The sequence below is a fragment of the Bactrocera latifrons genome, unplaced genomic scaffold (genome assembly GCF_001853355.1).
Source record: "Bactrocera latifrons isolate USDA-ARS-PBARC rearing strain unplaced genomic scaffold, ASM185335v1 scaffold_283, whole genome shotgun sequence".
In the NCBI taxonomy this organism is placed as follows: Eukaryota; Metazoa; Arthropoda; class Insecta; order Diptera; family Tephritidae; genus Bactrocera; species Bactrocera latifrons.
Window position 1 is genome coordinate 153,549 of NW_017536441.1, and position 14,176 is coordinate 167,724.

The window sequence follows — 14,176 nt, forward strand, 5'->3', positions numbered from 1 at the left end:
TTCAGAAACGTAGTTTTGCTATGCAGTGGCTTAATTATGTGAGCACAAGTGTATGTATGAAGAAATGAAGTTCATTTGGCACACCTTCACTTTGTAATAGTGGAAATAAATATAATTTCTTTGAAATATTAATTAATTTAAAAATTAAACTATGAAATTAAAGAGAAATAAAATACCTATTTTTCCCGATTTTGTAAAAAAAATTAAAATTTTTATAACATTTCGGAAGAAGAATGGTTCACATAATAAAAAATAATCTTTAGTTCTCTGCCAAGTACCCCTGCGAAAAGTACGATATTTGATACGATAACGTAATAAACGTTCTCTGTCTATGTTAAACGTTTTCTGTGGCTCTGATACGTTCTGTGTTACCATTCTCTGGCACAGGGTGGTGCTGTCTTTACAAGTAAAATGATTGAAAGCTTAGATTCAAGAAATTCAATCCGCAGCGGCCTCTAACGGTTGATGTTAGAAAGTATATAGCAACAAACTTGGTTAACAAGTCCGTCTCCTCAATTTGTTCTTATTAGTCATCTGTCATTAAGTTCTGGTCTAAAAAGAGGTTTTTTTCCGAAAGAAGAAGTGTTGGTTAAGTTAAGCGTAACTTAACTGGCAGATGGCAGCAAACCAGACATTGAGAAAACGGCCTTTAGTGATATACAATAAATACAATTCAAACAAACGACTTAAGCAACAAACTTGATTTAAAGCAAAAATATTTTAATTTAGCACAATTCAACTGTCATCATATTCGTTTACATCTCATATACTATAATCGTCAAAATTATAATTAGCTCTCGCCGATGCGAGCACACCTGGTTCCCACGCGGACCCATTGGGCCAGCAGAACCCGTAAAACCACGCGGACCACGAGGACCGCTCTCACCTTGCGACCCACGAGCACCGCTGCTACCACCATTGCCACGCTCACCCGGCCTGCCTACTGGACCGACATCACCTGGATCACCATCCGGACCGGCTTGTCCGTTCGGACCAGGCAAACCCGGCGGACCAGGGGGACAATTACAGCCACCAACACTAAATCCAAAGCCACCACCACCGAAAAGTTGACGCGACGTTGAGTAGAGAAACGGTGCATAGTAATTGAATGCTGTGTTTTGCATATTGTTGACTGAATATGCGAAGCAGGAGCACCAGCAGCCAATAAATACTAAAATAATGTAAAAGTTGTATTGAATTTCTTGATTGAATGAGTATACTTTGCAAAATTTTGTAGAAGAGCTGCATTGTTCCTTTGAAAATACTGACGCGCACATAATTTTGTCGACTTTTAGAAAATTCGAGAGAAAATTACTTTGGTCTGAGATTTATCTTAGTTTAATTAAAAATAATAATAAATATTTATGGTGGCCCTTCTGGTTCATCAGGTATTTATGGCTTAATCAAGTTAATGCATTTTCATTGCATATCTTTAATTTCCAAAAGCTTGTGTCTATAAAATTAGTGCAATTAAATGTTTAGTATCATTAAATTTCAACAAGTGCCATTAGATTAAATTTGAAAATATATATGTATGTTAGTAAACTAAATATAGGGAAAAATAAAAAACTCAACATAAAGGCAAGCGCCAGGACAGCAATGGGCGTGACGGTTCTATTGGTGCGCCTGGTTTGCCAGGGCCCAGCGGAAGACGTGGCTTCCCCGGTATAAGTGGACCGCCAGGGCCAATGGGTCCACCTGGTTTGCCAGGACCGCAGGGGGCGCAACGGGCACCGGCTGTTACTATAAGTGCAACGTCCACATCATCGTCATCTTCAACATCGTCATCTTCTACGCGGCGTTAAAGTGAATTCATTTTAAAACTTTTATGTTTTGCGCTATCGTATTTTGTGTAATCTGTATAAGAAATTATGTAAGAGAAATATATGTTTGTTTAAGTTTATGCAAGAGAAGATATTTGGAGAAAAGACATTGGAGCGAATAACTTCGGGCAAAGGACGCATAACACTCAAATAAAATTCCTTGTTGACAGTTCTTGCCGATCGGAAGGAATTCAGGGTGCACCACACCTCGTGTTTTTTCAGCTCCGGCTCACCTTTGTAATAACATAATTCATGACATCGTGGTAGTCAGAAAGCATTGTTCCACAGACGTTAACACGAAAAAAAGAGTGATTTTGGAAAAAACTCTCCACTTTTCTTAGGCACAAAGGATCTTTCAAAATGGTTCATACTGATTCTTCCGATCGTCGATTCTCAAGCATCAATTCCTTTATTTTATTGACGTGCTGATCTTCATGGCCGTCCTGAACGTGATTAGTCGTCAACGCGTTCTCGATGATCTTTGAATACTTTGTACCAATCAAAAAATCCAAAGGCATTCTGAACGCTTCAACACCACAAAGTTTATTTCGCACACAAAATTTATTAGAACTTCTTTAAATTTCAGTTCTTTCATCTCAATTTTCATTTCATTTCTTTCTTTAAATAAATTCACTCATCGTAAAAATCGCCGTATGCAGCTCATACTCAACACCAATTATTATTTTGATTTGAGAGTCAGCGATGGACATACCAACTTAGATAAAAATATTGCGACGAATGATTTTTCAGCTGTTGTATAAATTAAAAAGTCTATTACTATTTTTTGCCCACAGTAGTATACTTCCTTAGGAAAGCGAACTACCTCTGCTCTAAATTACATATAATGGCATAATTAAATAGTATTAGAATTGTAAATAGCTAAATCGCTCCAACGAGGTAATATTGATATTAAATTTAATTGGATGCTTTTGTCTTGCTCTTATTTGCAATTTTTTAAGTAAAAAAGAGCTCAGTAGCGAACAGAACAGTGGCGAATCCGATATGGCTGATATGCATACTACATTTACACGAGACTTTCACGTAAAATTGGAGTTTGTATAACATGGATGGATGCATATTAGAGCTGAATGCCTATTCGCTTGTAACAGAACTGTTGCGCTATCTCGAAAAAGTCCCAGCAAACCGATGCTTGTTTTGAGATGAAATTTAGAATACACCAAATTCAGTTATTTAGTTTTATCAAAAACACACGGTTACGGTACAAAACCTTCAAAAATGGTTGATAGATCGTTGACGACTTGCCTTTTTCTGGACGACCTTCTGAGAAAATATTAAGAAAATCGTCAGGTGAGGGTTAGAGAGATGGAAAGAGAGCTCGACATCCGTTTAAATAATTTTGGTGGATATCTTGGGTATAAAAATCGCACGATTTCAAATTAATTAAAATACAAAAATGCAATGGGTGCTATCGTTCAACTACCATATTCACGAAACTGAAATTGCCGCTCCGTGAAACCCATTTTCAGTGGATATAAGAGATAAAAAGATATTCGCTGAAGGAGCTGAATGTAAAGTGTAGAAAGTGCTTATGAAAATTATTTCGGGGACTGGAAAATTCGTTGGCATAAGTGCATTACATCTTGTGGGGATTACTTTGAAGGGTACAAAATAAATGTTGATAAATGATTAAATTTTAAATCGCTTTATTTACAATTTCCGGGTACTTTTTTGTAGATGTATATGTAATGTCGATCAGATAACCCATTTTTGCCAAAAGCAAACGAACGTCGTATGCCCCTAAGAATTGTCTGTCAACTTCTTCATTGCAACAATATAACTTTAATGAGCCGGCATAGAAACACATAAACATGCACACACACGAGAGCAGTTTTCTTTTTGTAGATCACCCAAACTTTCCTCTGCACAATTAAACCCGCTCTCCCCAAAGGCTCATAATACTCTTCTCTACAACTTTCAACAAGTTATTTATTTTTGTTTTTATATTCCTATTGAACTTTACCTACAATGAAATATTGCAATTCCAGCATTACCTTGACGCCGATCATGATCATTAATTATGCATAAGCCAAAACGATCTTTTCGATCTTGTCGAATGGCAACTACTGTTGTGATGCTCGCGCCTCTGTTTTAGCTATATTTTATGTTTTGTTTTGGTCTAATTTTATTATTATTATCTGCCTTTTTGTGTTTTCTTTTATTTTAATTATTTTTGTGGAAGGTTAATGCACCTTCTGTCACTAAGCACCCAATCAATGTGTGTTATGGTGTCTCTTGATTCGTTGAAAAGCAGCGAATGCACATAGAAGACGATAGTAAGAAAAATGAAATGAAATGAATATTCAAATCGGTCCATAAAATCAATAAGCAATGACGTTGCTTTTAAGTGGCAAAGAAGAAAGTTTGGCGTAGTCAATCTTTTGAACTTGAAGAAAGTTGTTGAAAAGCTTTAAATTAAAATGAAGAACTATAACGTTGATATAAAGCAAGTACTTAAGGGGCGCTAAGCCCTGGCAGAAACGAACTCGCCACAATGAAGAACTAATTGGCATAAAATAATTCTTTAAAGACCTTCTGGCTTAAAGTGTGTGGACAGGTTTTGGATGGAATATCATTACTATTTTTAAATGCATACCAGCTACTAAAAGTGTCTTAAGATCCAAGTCAAATGAATTTAGGTTAAAGTATTCATATAAATATGGTAGAAGTCATATTTCCCGCAACATTCATCATTAGTTGCTCCTATTCCCTATGTTCCTATGTTTTGAACGGTAAAATTAATATAGTTTTTGAGAAATTGTGATCTGATCTGAGATTGTTCTGTGTATTACCTTGGATTAACTTAGTGTGACTTCACTTGTTGTCAAGCTATTCAGCTTCATTATTTCCGTCTGTATCCCCATAGAGTAAGTCAGTTGGTTCGATTATTAAACTTATTATATCCGATTGATTTGGAAATACTTAATACTTAGTGACTTTGGTATCTGCAAGATTTCTTAGCACTGATAAAGGATTCGAAGAGATATTAAGAGAGAGAGAGAAAGGTCACATAGAGAAGGATAAGACAATTGTGCAGAAATAAAACGCTCATCCTCGGCATTTTTAATTTCAAATACGAAGATGTTGACTCAAACAATAGAGTTATGGTCTTCTTTAGTCACTTTTAGTAGGGAACTCTTTCGAAAGAAAACTTAAAAGTAATCCGTTTTCTTCTATTTGTTTAAAAAACTTTTATAAAAACTGTCTAAATGTCAATATTACAGTTGTTTAGTATTAATTTTATATGTACGATATGTTATTTGCCACGAAGCTTGTAACTTTTAGAAGGAAACGTCGGAGGCCCCCTATAAAATGTATCTATACATACATATAAATTATCAGCATTACTTTCTGAATTTATATAGCCTGTTCCGAATATCAGCGCATACGCGAGAACGACCTTAGATTTTCAGATAATGAGCTAAAATTTCGCCTTTTAACTTTTCTTCCCAAAAAGTTGCCCATTTATTGGAACCGCTACCGATAATGGACTACTATTCTATATGTCTGCGTTGCAAATTGAACGACTCTCATTTTAAGAGATATCTTCTGAATACTTGGCATGAATTATTGTTCAAGCAGCCGCTATTACGCATATAGCGGCCCTACAAACTGACCGATAAAATCAAATACTTTTGAGAATGTTCTGAACTAAAGCAAGTTTTGACTTGTTTGAGGTCTCCATATGTCTTTCACTTTATTTCAAACGAAATTTTCAAGACGTATGTAGTTAAATGATAAAAATAAAGATTCAGCGATGATACCTAGACTAATTTTTATTTTTTTAATGCTATTTGTAATCACTCATAAACCCATTGCCCAGCCGCTCCCCAGAATGATATCATATAACTTTTTGTTCAGCTAAGGTCACTTGATGATTTTTTAAAAGATAAAGGTTGGCATCATTTAGACTTTATGCATTATGTAAGAGGAGGTATTGTAATATATTTACAACCGTTGGACAACTTCCATGTGACTATACATATATACATATGAGTATAATATATACAGGCATTTTACGCCAATAGTAAAATTTAATATTTCTTTCGTAGTGCAAACTAATACGAAACAAAAAGTACTGACTTAAATACAACAACACTGAGTCAACGACTAAGGTGTCAATACCAAAAATCAATATGCCAATTTTAAGTCGGCTATTTAAAACGAAATACTAAACGCACATTTAAATAAAGAAAAAAACGAAAATCAGAAGTGCAAATAATTTCGCTTTCTTTTGAAAACAGATTAACACAAGAAATACAAAACCAAAACCTTAAAATGTAGGTCCGAAATTTCAATATGAGCTGCGGCGCTCTGAGCCAAACAACTCGAGTATAAAACACATTCAGCAATTTGAAAGATGCTGATCGAGAGCATTGCGAGCAGCATTTTTCCTGTGGCAAACGCGATGACCATTGTTGTCATTGTTGAGCGGCGAAATTGATTTTGGTTTTTACTTTCATTTTTACATATGCCAACAACCGCTAGTACTATTTTTCGTATACGTATATACAATCTGGTGTATGTATGTATATATATAAATATGCATGGGGTTATATGTATACATATACGCTAAATATCCAAACATAGCTGGGTATATAAAAGACGGCGGCGTTGCGCTGAATTCGCTCATAAAGATCGCGCAAACTGCAGACTGAGAAAGTAAAATACGAAATGGGTGTCCGTGTCTTTAACTGCTGTGCCGGTGGGTTTCACCAAATTAATAGCACATAATAAAAATAAAAAAAAACCATATGATATATTATAGAAGACTCACATTTTTAGTGTTTCAATTAAAATTTTGTATTTTTCAACAATTTTGTCCCTTTCAGTTTTACTAGCGGTATTTTACGTGTGCTTCGGTGCCACTGACGCCGCCGCCATAAATGGTGGTCCTCGCAGCGCACGCGCCTTGACACCAGCCAGCGAAAACATGCACGCGCTACGCGTCGCCCGTCAAGCATACTCTGATGAAGACGGATCTGAGGAAGAAGATGATATACAAGCGCAAAATTTCGCACAACAGCAGCAACAACAAATCCCCGACGATTCACAAGAAGACAGCGATGAGGATGATGCCGATGATGATGGTAATGATGATGGCACGCGCCGGCGTCGTCGCGATACACAGGCCGCAGAAGGTGAGCAATCTGAGTCACCAATGCATGGGGAAAGCGCCGCAGTACCAGAACCTTTACCAGCGCCGGCCACAAACGGCGGGACCGATGCAATCGAGAAGGAACCCGAACACAGCGCTGAGGCTAACGCACCTACCGTGGCTGCTGCGCCTAACGCACCCTCACGCAACACTTCTGTACTGATACTCATACGCGATGCATTGAAGAAAGTGACCACACTACCCACCGAGCAAGTGGCCACCAATGCGCTACAGTACTTCCAGCTCTTCGAACATTTCATACAGCAGGCCATAGAAAATGTGATTGGCGATGATGATGATGATGAGGATGAGGCAGCTGGTGTTGCGGCAACCACTATCAAGCCGGATGGTATTTTTACGCCCGAGGAAGAAGAGATTATTGCTGGTGTTGAAGAGATTCTGAAGGAACCCGTATTGGTCAGTAAGCAACCAACTCCAGAACCAAAACCAGCTGAGACACCAGCGGAAGTAGAAAATTTAGTGGGTGAAACGAAACCAGCTCCTCTTCCGGACATGGTTACAGAAGAAAAACCAGCAACGGCTGCGGTAACAGCTGCAAGCGCGGCTTAATTGACGCAGTTTGAATGGGTTTCGTTAGACATGTAGTTGTATTTATTTATTTATTGCATAGCTCTTTAGGAAATTAATAAAAAAAAGTTGTTCATAAGTTCGATGTTTTATTTAGAGACAATGAGGAGTCTTCCGATACCTTTATTCCAATTCTCATCGTTTGTTGTTCCATTGAAATACATTTAAAAAAAAAATAGACAAGAAGATTTAAGAATAGACCTCGACCCAACTCTTTTCTTTCACGCACGTAATCATCGTTACAACAACAACAACGAATGTATCCGACGTTATATTTTTATTCAGACCGACTGTAAGAACATTTATAGTATATAAATTTCAACTCGAAAGAATTTCGAAATTGATTCCTCCAGAAAAGTTATTAACCACAGATAAGAAATTTCACTTTATTTAATTTCAAAATTGTCAGAGTGTGTTAATTCTACAATTGATAAACGATTTACTTCGAAAATTAATAAAAATGTCTTATATATGGAGCCATCTACCGATTTCGATTTTCACAAAAAGTTTGAAAACAGAAAAGAACCCTCCGTAGCTTTTAAAGAAAAATGATTTGAAATGAATATTCAAATCGATCCATAAAACCAATAAGCAATGACGTTGCTTCTAAGTGGCAAAGAAGAAAGTTTGGCGTAGTCAATCTTTTGAACTTGAAGAAGGTTCTTGAAAAGCTTTAAATTAATATGAAACAAGTAAGGAAGGACTAAGTTCGGGTGTCACCGAACATTTTATACTCTCGCATGATAAAGTGATAATCGAGATTTCAGGCGTGGTTGTGAACCGATTTCACCCATATTTGGGTTCGAGTACTTCCTGAGATATGGTTTTTGGTCCATAAGTGGGGGACGCCACGCCCATTTTCAATTTAAAAAAAGTCTGGATGCAGCTTCCTTCTGACATTTCTTCCGTAAAATTTAGTGTTTCTCACTTTTTTGTTAGTGTGTTAACGCACTTTTAGTGACTTTCAACATAACCTTTGTATGGGAGGTGGGCGTGGTTATTGTCCAACATCTTCCATTTTTGAACTGTATATGGAAATGCCTAAAAGAAACGACTCTATACAGCTTGGTTGACATAGCTGTAGTAGTTTTCGAGATATGTACAAAAAAGTTAGTATGGGGCGGGGCCACGCCCACTTTTCCAAAAAATTACGTCCAAATATGCCCCTCCCTATTGCGATCCTTTGTACCAAATTTCATTTTAATATATTTATTTACGGCTTAGTTATGACATTTTATAAGTTTTCGGTTTCCGCCATTTTATGGGCGTGGCAGTTTGCCGATTTTGCCCATCTTCGAACTTAACCTTTTTATGGAGCCAAGAAATACGTGTCCAAGTTTCATCATGATATCTCAATTTTTACTCAAGTTACAGCTTGCACGGACGGACGGACAGACAGACATCCGGATTTCAACTCTACTCGTCACCCCGATCACTTTGGTATACATATATAACCCTATATCTGACTCTTTTAGTTTTAGGACTTACGAGCAACCGTTATGTAAACAAAACTATAATATTGTCTTTAGCACCTTTGTTGCGAGAGTATAAAAATATATCGCTGATGTAAAGCAAATACTTAAGGAGGCTAAGCCCTTTCGGAAACGAACTCGCCACAATGAAGAACTAATTAGCATAAAATAAATCTTAAAAGACCTCCTGGCTTACAAGTGTGTGGACAGCTTTTGGATGGAGCATCATTACTATTTTTAAATGCATACCGATTTACTTTGAATATGAATAAAAATGTCTTATCTGTGGAGCCATCTACTGATTTCGATTTTCACAAAAAGTTTGAAAACAGAAAAGAACCCTCCGTAGCTTTTAAAAGAACGTTTAAAAAATAGTAAAACTTTTACAGAAAAGCTTCAATTGATAAATTATAAAGCCTAATCGTATAAAATGTCTGAAGATGTCAAGACATATCCGAGAAGAAATACTAGATCGTGCATTTTGTGACTTTAGGCTTGACTCAGCACTGCATTTTAAATTATTTTATAACCTTTTATTAGAACATACATATACGCTGAACCCAATGGAGATCATTTCGATCAATTGTTGAAACACAACACAAAAGAAGTGTGGTGTGCTACTGCAGCTTAAGTGGAAATCGTGATAACCATGTAAGCTTAAAATCGAAATCGTAAAGAAAACTCTGTGGTAAAAGCTTTATGTATTATACAAATATTCTTTACTAAGAACAGAACACAGATATATATATATACATAAAAATTTTAATAATAAAATATGCTTAATTTCTCTAGCTACTTGAAACCAAAAGTTTTCCGATGTCAAGTCGAGACAATGCAACCGCTACGCACTTTCACTTTCCCAAACAAAAAACCGAGAAAGAAATCTTATCGACCAGGCAGTCGAAAACAAATTCTATGCAGCTAGTAAAATGTAAATTTGATTGCATTCAAAACTATAATTACATCATTCTTCGATGGGTGTATAAAAAGACAATGATGACACTTAAGTGGTGGCAAACGTCAAGTGGAAGACAAACCGAGGAAATGCAATTGAGGGAAGCAACAACGGCTGGCTGCTTTTGTTTAGGTTGGAAGTTTGAAAAAAATAGAGTACACATACTTATATATAACCCTCTTCACACTTTTCATATTTTTATTTCAAATTATAGTGTTGATCTGGTGCACCTGGCTCACGCAAAGCGTAAAAGCCGCCAGTGTTGGACGCCCAGTCCCAAATGCCTACGCGCCACAAAGGCATCTGAACACACGTGTTGATGAAGTGCGGAGTGCAGCAAGCTATACTCAAGCTGATTATGATTATGACGACGAGGAAAATGAGGATGAAGAAGTTGAGGAGGAACTGGAAGTAGTTTTAAGTGGCGCCACAAAAATCGGTGGAGTAAATGTGGATGCGGAGGAAGGAAATAATGGCGACGAGAATGACGAGGAAGAAGAAGAGGATTATGAAGAAGATGATGAAGATAATGGGGGTGAGGAGGGACGCGCAGTGAAAAGAAAGTTTTTAATAGAGAAGTTTATGGGAATAAAAATGCAGTAAAAAACTTTAGTTAGAAATACTCCTCATTTCATAGAAATAATGTCCTTGAAAAACCTTAAAAAACCTGGAACTAACGTCATTGCACGTATTAGAAAAGTATTCGGTAAACGGATAGTGTATTGTTAATTTTTGCTTTTAATCTCAGTTCCAAACCTTGTTTTATTGGTCTTTTCAGTTTAGTTACCTACTCTAATGAATTCACTTCAGAGCACTGTCATTCCTAACCTTCAACTGCGTTACCCTTTCCTAGTTGTACGATGAGACAAGGAAACATTACCTAAACACTGACTTTTGTTGTCGATACATTTCATCCATCCATCTGGCTTCAAAGAATGTATTTATAATCCAATTTTTTAGCTTTAGCTTTAAATTTGAGACCATAATCAGGCGCTACAAGAAACAATAAGTTTGCTTTAACCTGATTTTCTTTCACAGATGATTTTATTTGAACTCGAATAAATATGTATATTTTTGCTGCGGTTCTTTACTTTAATCACAATTTTGGAAGAAAAAATTATATTTGATTTTCAAGGCACAATGTCAATTTTTGCAGGTTTTATGGTAAAAAATATGTGGTTGGTACTCGGTGTAGGATTTCATCAAGCCCACTTGGCATTTTGAGATGTCGATCTGCACACACCTTCTTTTCTCCTGAATAAGCTGATCATTTTTAGGAACCGTCGATATTAAACCACTGTAATTTAAAACTGCCATACCAACTCACCGATCAAAATCATTCTAAGGGAAACTAAAATTGAAGCAAACGTTACCGTCAATAGTGAAGGCTATATTAAAATTTTTCTTTTTTATAGTCTCGTTGTTCCATCTTTTTAACGCCAAATGGCTCCAGCCATACAGTACGCAAAAGCAGAACATCAAGTGGGACTGAACTTTCGCTGGACAAAACATATCAATAAATTGTGCTGCCATTTAATCATTTTGGGCTTGACTTTTATAGACAATTCTCTCGAATTAAGACCGGTTATCCTGGGAAAAATTGTTGGAAATGTTAAAGAATAGAATTATCATCGAAGCGACTTCTAGTTTGGTCGCGGTTTCTAGTAAATCTTCTATCTTCCTTTCATGTCTTCTTCAACTTGAAAACTCTTATTGAAAGAATTATTTTTCTCGCGGCAGTATATAAGATTTAACAGCGCTATAGATGCCGTCCTTCCCATTCAGCACAATAAAGAATTACCAATGAAACTCGGAGAGTTTGTGACTAACGGCGTTTAAACTTAATTTAAGAACCATGAGGTAGAAATAAAATTAGTTTCAACAAATTATTTAATTATATAAAATCATTTTATTTCTTCGCTATGGTAACTTATTGTATAGCGATGTTGGAGAAAGTTCTCTCTTCAAAGCGCCCTTTAAACCGATACTATTCGCTTTATACGGGAGCTGCTGACCACCAATCGATAGCGTCACTGGCAGACCAGGCGATGAATTCACATATATCGGTATGGTTATGTAAATAGGATTTCCGCTATCTACAGCGAGAGGCTTGAGCTATAAAGTTAAATAAGTCCTGGTTATATAACATTATACTTATATGAAAAATATATTACAAAAGTAAATAAATTAGGTCGGTGTAAAGAATAATTAACGTTACTGATATGACTTAAATTATGTTGCTATCGCACTCACCACAGCACTATCAGTAACACTTTGTTTATTCTCCTCGATATCTTCAATGTTATTAATTAATTCGCGGTTATTAGCATACTCTACTACTGCCTTCTCATTCGACACCGCCACTTCTTGTATGTTTCCTTTGACTTTTTCGCCATCCAATTTCTCCTCCTCAGCCGATGCAATTTCTTTAGCATGTTTACGCGATATTAACGGTACTTCCTTATACTCATAAGCCCCAATTCGATCAGCATTGGGTGCCACATGTAATTGGGTTGCAACAACAGTTTCTTTTGGCACTAGCGCCAGGTCAGCGGGATCATATGTAATCAAGTGTCGATAAGGCAGTGCGCTCACAAGTGCAACAAAAGCACTGAGAAGAAAAAACGCTGCAAGAGTTTGCACTTTTCATTAGAATGTGACCAGAAATATTTTCCAAAGACTCTAAATTAATCAAGAACTCAAAATCCATTTTTTGTTTTTTTGAAATCCTACCAAACAGTTTGGTGCTGGACTGCTTCATCTTTACGCTTTGTAGATAAAACTAAATTTCTCCTCGAATGTTTTCGCCTTTTTATAGAAATAGCGCAAATCTGTAAATGTGCCAACTCTCACAATTAAGTTTCACATTAAGTGTGGTAAAATTATAAAAAAAAAGAAATGAAAAAATAGTAGTGAACAACAACAACCTATGTTGCGTTGAGAACAAAACAACAAAAAGAATTATAAAAACGCATAAAGCCGATAGAATCTATTAATTGTATGTGGCAAACTTTCTATAAAACAAAGAGTCGACATGATTAACGATTATTTTAAAGTACGATAATATATTTGTATATTGCCACAGCATATCTTGTTTCACAAGAGGAACGCTTATCCACTTCATTAAAGCCTTTATATATTCTACTGAAGACAAATCACGAACTACGACAGTCGACAATATTGTAACCCGAATTTATGACTAATAAAGAAACGTCGCCATCATTACATTACCCTTACATTATCCCAATCGAGTCTTTAAGATGTATAAAGAAATTTTAATATAATAAAATAAAGCAGTTTATTCGAATAGCTTTCTTCGACCTTCGTAAAGCAAACGGTACGATGTATATGTACGTATTTATGGAGTCGCTTGGGAAAACTAATAAAGGACTGACTTGAGTTTGTACGAACTAAATTTTTTTAAGGATATTATATGTTATCAGAATAAAATCTGATTGTCTTCGGCTATGATATTCTTTCCCTAAAAGGTCTGATGGAGGATGGAGTCATGTGTAGAAGTTCACGCAAGTGAAGAAAGATGTGACCAAAGATGCCTTTTATGAGTGCTTGGAAAGCACTTATGAGAACTGCCCCCGCCACGATGTCAAAATCGTGCTTGGCGACTTTAACGCCAGGGTGGGCAAAGAAGGTATCTTTGGCACTACGGTCGGTAAATTCAGCCTCCACGAGGAAACATCCCCAAATGGGTTAAAGCTGATCGACTTCACCGGTTCCCGAAATATGGTTATTCCAGCATAAGAAGATACATCAGGCTGTCTTCAGATCGAAAACCACCAACCAGATCGATCATGTTGTGATAGACGGAAGACACGTCGCCAGTGTTTTAGATGTGCATGCGCTCCGAGGTCCTAACATCGACTGACAGAAGATTTCAAGACCGGAGCCTACTCTTGTAGAACCCCCAAATATGATCTAGTCACCGATGCCCAGAGCGTACTTAAATTATGGAGGGAGCACTTCTATAGCCTGCTGAATGGCAGCGAATGCACATCACCAGGAGAAGGCGAACCCGATTCCCCAATCGATGACGATGGAGCAGACGTTAAATATCCCGACCAGGAAGAAGTTCGAATAGCAATTACCCGCCTGAAGAACAACAAAGCGGAGGGGGCCGATGGATTGACGGCCGAGCTATTCAAAC

At 36.8% G+C, this 14,176-nt stretch overlaps 3 protein-coding genes across 3 annotated transcripts; 2 read left to right on the top strand and 1 right to left on the bottom strand.

The window, feature by feature from the left end:
- The first annotated feature begins 6,440 nt into the window (after nt 1-6,440).
- On the top strand, nt 6,441-7,666 carry LOC108970128 (probable serine/threonine-protein kinase kinX). The gene is made up of 2 exons (XM_018935282.1): nt 6,441-6,546; nt 6,674-7,666. Exons 1-2 carry the CDS (start codon nt 6,516-6,518, stop codon nt 7,567-7,569), a joined length of 927 nt encoding a protein of 308 aa, XP_018790827.1. The 5' UTR covers nt 6,441-6,515; the 3' UTR covers nt 7,570-7,666.
- Nucleotides 7,667-10,089: 2,423 nt separating this feature from the next.
- LOC108970130 (acidic leucine-rich nuclear phosphoprotein 32 family member B-like) lies at nt 10,090-10,626 on the top strand. Its single transcript, XM_018935284.1, has 2 exons — nt 10,090-10,146; nt 10,229-10,626. The coding sequence occupies exons 1-2, from the start codon at nt 10,104-10,106 to the stop codon at nt 10,615-10,617; spliced, it is 432 nt and encodes a 143-aa protein (XP_018790829.1). The 5' UTR covers nt 10,090-10,103; the 3' UTR covers nt 10,618-10,626.
- Nucleotides 10,627-11,900: 1,274 nt separating this feature from the next.
- Nucleotides 11,901-12,819, bottom strand: LOC108970129. Its single transcript, XM_018935283.1, has 3 exons — nt 12,748-12,819; nt 12,268-12,641; nt 11,901-12,129 (listed from the first exon to the last, which is right to left on the bottom strand). The coding sequence occupies exons 1-3, from the start codon at nt 12,773-12,775 to the stop codon at nt 11,935-11,937; spliced, it is 597 nt and encodes a 198-aa protein (XP_018790828.1). The 5' UTR covers nt 12,776-12,819; the 3' UTR covers nt 11,901-11,934.
- Nucleotides 12,820-14,176: the final 1,357 nt, after the last annotated feature.